At 41.0% G+C, this 6000-nt stretch overlaps 1 protein-coding gene across 5 annotated transcripts in view; it reads left to right on the plus strand.

Annotated features, from left to right (window-relative positions):
• The window catches only part of LOC137376381 (probable G-protein coupled receptor 139), a 45107-nt gene extending 40029 nt beyond the window's left edge, over window positions 1-5078 (plus strand). For all 5 annotated transcript variants that reach the window (XM_068044829.1, XM_068044827.1, XM_068044828.1 and 2 more), the window contains 2 exons: window positions 1463-1609; window positions 4173-5078. In XM_068044829.1, coding sequence (XP_067900930.1) covers window positions 1525-1609; window positions 4173-5065 — 978 coding nt within the window. In that variant the 5' untranslated portion in view covers window positions 1463-1524 and the 3' untranslated portion in view covers window positions 5066-5078. The remainder of the gene's footprint in view (window positions 1-1462; window positions 1610-4172) is intronic.
• Window positions 5079-6000: the final 922 nt, after the last annotated feature.

Raw genomic sequence — 6000 nt, forward strand, 5'->3', positions numbered from 1 at the left:
TTGGTCGGTGGGGGGGGGGGGGGTGGGGGTGGTAATGGGAAGGGGTGAAGGGCAAAGGCGTCGAACTTTGGTGGATGGAGGTCAATTTCTTAAGGTACATGGGCTTAGAGTTGAGTGCCAGTGCTCTCCCATACCAACGTATGTTACATTCTCGCTTTGCATTTCTATTCCTTAGATGAAAAGTACTGATCTGTGTTTTTTCAGGGTCGGCCTGCAGTTGATTTATTTTATAGTAGTTTGTTAACTCAGCTAGTGCACTGCCAAGGGACTTCCCTACTATATTGATAGACTGGTCCTAAGGTGCTATGCACAGATCATTTGCATAGAGGAAACTCTTGCTATGTGGATAGATGGGCTGGTTGTTGGTATAAATATTGAACAGCAAGAGTGCGAGAAAACTACATTGAGATAAACCATTTTTCTGTCTGTGCCATCTGCTTCAATTGCCATTTAGATCTACAAAGAAAGGTCTGTTGGCCATCATGTTAATTATCAATTCAGTCAGTCAGTCTCTGGTTACACAGGATAAATGCTGTGCAAGAATCCAATGTGTCATATGCAGCAGATAACTGCACAAAGGCTGCACCTGTTATTAATCCTGTCATGTCACTATCCTTAATGAATTGAGTGGGATTTAGAAGTTAGCTTTTGCAGGATTTCCCTGGTCTGAATCCTGCTTGTTCAGGGATGAGACATCCATCTACAAAAGGTGGTCAAGCAATATAGAATGGGTCTCTTGAACAGTTTGCAGCAGTAGCATAGCAGGGAGCAGGATCTGAAAGGGCTTGATTTGGAGAGCCAGATCTATGGATACATATCTACACCAGCTGTGGGCCAGATAAAATCAAATATTTGCCTTGGACCTGGAGGAGCTAGAATGTGTCCCATAACAGGGTGGAAAGAGGATTTTACTGGGGATGCGGAGATCAAAGATGTTGGTGAGTGAATGGTTGAGCAGATCAAAAGCTGCAGAAATGGATAAGAGTAGTCAGTTGGGATTTTTGAATTGTCCTTGTAAGTGGATTAACGAGAGATTTCTTCCCAGGTGTGGATGCAGAAAGAAATGGGTTAGAATGTAACAGGGGATGTGGATGATGAAAGATTAATGCAAGTGTCAGACATGACCTTGTATGTGGCCAGGAAAACGAGAGTAGATAGGCCATGGAATATGGAAAGGTTAAAGGAATCAACTTGGCGATCAGTGCGATCAGATTGCTGGTTTGACATTCCTTGTCCTTGCCTAGAGTTCTTGAAATAATATTCCAGTCTGTGGGAGTTCCTCCATTTAACAGTGTAACATATAGTTCAATATGTTAAGTTAGAGTGCCAGGTAGATAGGGTTAACTAAGCCTATCTGTTCAGTGACTGTAATTAATGTCAGACTCCATGGACCCTAATTGTGTCACTGGAGAATTTTGCTCTTCACTTAATAAGGAACACCATTCAATATGTTAACCCACAGCGTCAACGGAAACATTACCTCCAGCACTAACAGGGATCAGCGGTTCTACAGAAAGAAGAAGAATGTTTCTTGACTTTCAGATACAAGCGGTCCTTTTTGACATAGAAAAGATTTATTACCCAATCCTGGCTGCTGTTGGGATCCCTGGTAAGTCTCTATATCTGGCTTTTCCTATTGTAAAACATGTTTAACAGTGTGACTATACTTTCTCTTTGAAGTCACAATATCCAGAAAGTAATTATACCCAGAGCTTTACTCTCACTGTGAGTTTTGTAATTCTCTGTGATTCTCTCATGTGAATTGTGTCATATTCACCCATTCATTGTCTAACTGCAATGATTAGGAAAGCTCATCTTTCACTGATTTCTCCATGTGATATTGTCTAATTGAGATTCAGATCTCCTGTTAGTAGCCGACACAAATGACATTACTGGATGGGTCGCTTTATAAAGCAGTGTACAGTCTGTGCATGTGCTGAGCACTTGCATCCAAACAGAAAGATATGTTTACAGTTTACAGGATCCATTAACTTGTGCTGTCAATGGTGAATCATACCGAATAGGGGAAACCAGACCTGGCAGTAAACTCAGAAAAATGCTGTGAATGTTTGACAGTGTTCATCCAGATCCAGCTCTAGTCAGCAGTCTCACTTATGTTATGACCGACCGCTCAAGTCAAAGTTCCCAATCAAAGTATACGATTCTGATTGTGGTGGGAGAAATGCACTGTTAATTCAATCCCGTCCCTCCACAAATTGCCTAGCATATCATTTTAAACTTTCCAAATTAAAAAAACACCTAGCTAAATTGCACCATCTAACCCCCAAATGAGGTTAACCAAACTAGGTGTCTTTAGATCAACAAATTAACTGTTTCATTAGAAAAACTCAATTTTTTTAGATTTTCTTTTTAGATTTAGAGATACAGCACTAAAACAGACCCTTTGGCCCACCAAGTCTGTGCCGACCATTAACCACCCATTTATACTAATCCTACACTAATCCCATATTTCTACCACATCCTCACCTGTCCCTATATTCCCCTACCACCTACCTATACTAGTGGCAATTTATAATGGCCAATTCACCTATCAACCTGCAAGTCTTTTGGCTGTGGGAGGAAACCGGAGCACCTGGAGGATGCTTAAACACTACTAAGATATAAACAACATTTAAAAGAGAAACATTAGTGTCCTTGCATATTTACGCTCCTGCCGAATGTGGAACAGTCTAAGGTTGCTTGAAGTCTTCAAAGCCATCTGATGGGGAAAAAAAGGTTCTTCCACAGTAGAACAGTCTGTAATCCAATGCAGAAGTCGAAATCATTGCTCCTTCTCCAATGATAAATTTCAACAGTAAACAACTTGCAAACACTTTTGATGAATCAATTTGGCTTCAGAATTTTTGAGGGATAAAAGATTGTCACAGTCTAACTTACCTTCCTTCAGTTTAAATTATCAAAGATCTCTGTTTTGGCTTGACTTTTTAGAATTTTGAGAGAAAATAATAAATGAACAGACTAAATTTTATTCCTTCAGTTTAAATGGTCTGACAGCCCTTCTTTCAGGTGCTAACACACAGCTGTCTGTCTTTCTCAATGCGTTCGAACAGTCTGTTTCCACTATAAGCCAGTTCAAAATTAAATTGTAACAATGTATCTCTTGATGTCTGGTCCTGAATAGTTGTATCCCGGGCAATGAGAATGCATTCTTTAACTCAGTTTCTGGGGCTTGCTGCCTTAAAGCAGTACGGTTCCTTTGTCAGCCTTAGAGGCACATCGCATTCTTCTCAAAAAAAAAACCTACAGGATCATAACAATTAGTACAATATCCAACTCTATATATGTCTGGAGTTCTGTTTTGCTAGGTTTTGATTATGTGTTCATTCACAAATCAATAACAATTATCTAGAGTTATAGATCTATGGATTGATTTTCATTTGTATCTTTGATAAATGAATCATTCCTCGTACCCAAAATCTCAGGAGAGTGACTAAATGAGACCTCTCGTGACTCTGTCTCATCTTCTCGTCTGCTTCACTGTAGCTGATTCCAGTTGATAGTTACTGGAGTACAGTGAATGATGAGATCAGTTTATTGACCCAAAATTACCACATTAAATGGAATTGATTTATTCATTGGGAGCAGTCCAATAATTTCCACACAGAATTCTCTCAATCAACAGCCATAATTTGGCAGAGATTTGGTGAAAAACTGGGAATATCTCCATGGAAGTTTCAGACGCAGTCTAGTTGTCCAGAGCTGGCTATTGATTGAGTGTAAGCAGGGAACTGAAACCCAGAAGGAAGATTATTCCTGAATTCCTGAAGCATCAGGCACTGATTTACAAATCTGTGCAAAAGTGCAACTCCCACTTCATTCCTGATCATTTGATCATTTATTTTACACCAAAGATTATTCTTAGAAATATATATTTTATAGTACAGATGGAGGCCATTTGGCCCATTTTGTCCCTACTCTTGTCTTATTCAATTACATTCCCGGATTCAGTTTACAGTTTGTTACTGATTAGTTAGTTATACATTTTTCATTCTCAGGCATATCTGCATCCTAAATCTCTTTCAAAGGAAAAATCTTAAATTTCATCACTGGAAGCAGTAACAATCTTGAAATCTCAGACGAATATCATCAAACCACTAATTTTCCTCTCATTCTGCTGTGTTAATTTGCCTCTTTATTTCCCTTCCTCACAGTTAACTTATTGACGATTGTGATCCTGTCTCGGGGTAACTGCGGTCTCTCCAAATGTGTCACTCGCTACCTGGTGGCTATGGCAGCAGCGGATCTACTGGTCATCATCCTCGACCTGATATTGAGGCACATTCCAATTGTTCATCATTTGAAAAATGTGCGGTTGCTTTTCGTGTGTAATATCCATGCTGTCCTGCTTCATGCAGCCACAGACTGTTCTGTCTGGTTCACCGTCTCTTTTACCTGTGATCGATTTATCGCCATTTGTTGCCAGAAGCTGAAGATTAAATATTGTACTGAGAAATCAACAGCTGTGGTTCTGGCAACAGTGACTGTACTGAGCTGTTCAAAGGACATTTTCTGGTATTTTATGTATGTACAACAATACAGGTTGAGCAATACCCCTTGGTTTTGTTATGTGAATGTCCGTGTTAAGGTTTCAAATTTCTGGACAATAATTGAATCCCTCCATTATATTTTCACCCCTTTTCTCCCATTTGTTCTGATTTTGCTGCTCAATGCTTTAACTGTCAAGCACATTTTAGTGAACAGCAGAGGTCGGAGGAGAATCCGGGGTCACAGCAGTAGAGAAGGTTCCAAAGACCCAGAGATGAAGAGCCGAAGGAAATCCATCATTTTGATGTTTGTTATCTCATTTAATTTCATATTTTTATGGTCAGTGTTTTTGGTGTATTCAGTATGGAACCGGATACAGTATTTGCGTATTTCTGTTTTTCCACCTTTATTTCTGCAAGAAATAGGTTTCATGCTCCAGCAGCTGAGTTGCTGCACAAACACTGGTATTTATGTTGTGACACAGACTAAGTTCAGGGAGCAGCTGAAGAATGTGCTGAAATATCCCTTTACTCTAATTGTAAAATTCATTAAAAGTTGAGAAGAACTATGAATTTCCATTGTCACAAATCAATGTTTTTCATATTCTGACCAAATTTTTCACCCTGATACAAAAACCGTGCTTCAGTTTGCTCGCTCCCAGGGTCTGTGATGTACACATAGTGAGGTCCGCCTGCACTCACCTGAGGTCATTGATACAGGCACAGTTGGATCGGTCTGCTCTCTCCGGAGCAAGTGATACAGACACAGGGCTGAATCTTCTGTGCCTACCAGTGGCTGCTGAAAAAAAAACGGCAGCCCGCCCACACAGGCTCCATGTTACGGAGCCGCCACAATCTTCTATGCAGTGGTTCATTTGAATTGCTGGGGTAGGTTGCACCTTCCAATCACATGGAGGGGACAGGCTGTCCGTCCCCAGCAATGGCGCAGCTGACTGTGCACAGGCGCTGATGCCATTTTTAAAGAGCTGGCAGCCCTACCGGCAGATTTAAATATTTATAGTTAAAGGGAATGAAATAAAACATGTATTTTGACCCTCCCCCACCCAACAACCATAGAATTATTAATTTTCCCTTCCCCACCGAAAAACCTACCTCTACAATCTGGCCTCGCCGCCACCTGCCCCCTGCCCCAAACTGTATAAACATTCACCTCCAACCCTTCCCAACATCCCCTACACCAATGATGCTACTTTGACCCTGCTCACTGCCGCGCAAACTGATAAACTCACCTCCTCCCCCCTCTCCACCAGTGTGGGGCCTCGTTTCCTCAGACAGGGATATGAAGTCACGGGAGTGCAGGCCAGAGGCATGAAGATCACAGCAGGATAGAAGGCAGTGGTGTAAGTTTCATTAATTCATTTATTTTAATTTATTTACATATTTATATGGGGGTCCCATCGCCAAGCAGCGGAGGGCCTCCACGATGCCTCACTAATGTCCTTTAGGGAAAGAAATCTGCTGTCCTTACCTGGTC

This window comes from Heterodontus francisci, chromosome 13, assembly GCF_036365525.1.
Source record: "Heterodontus francisci isolate sHetFra1 chromosome 13, sHetFra1.hap1, whole genome shotgun sequence".
Classification (NCBI taxonomy): domain Eukaryota; kingdom Metazoa; phylum Chordata; class Chondrichthyes; order Heterodontiformes; family Heterodontidae; genus Heterodontus; species Heterodontus francisci.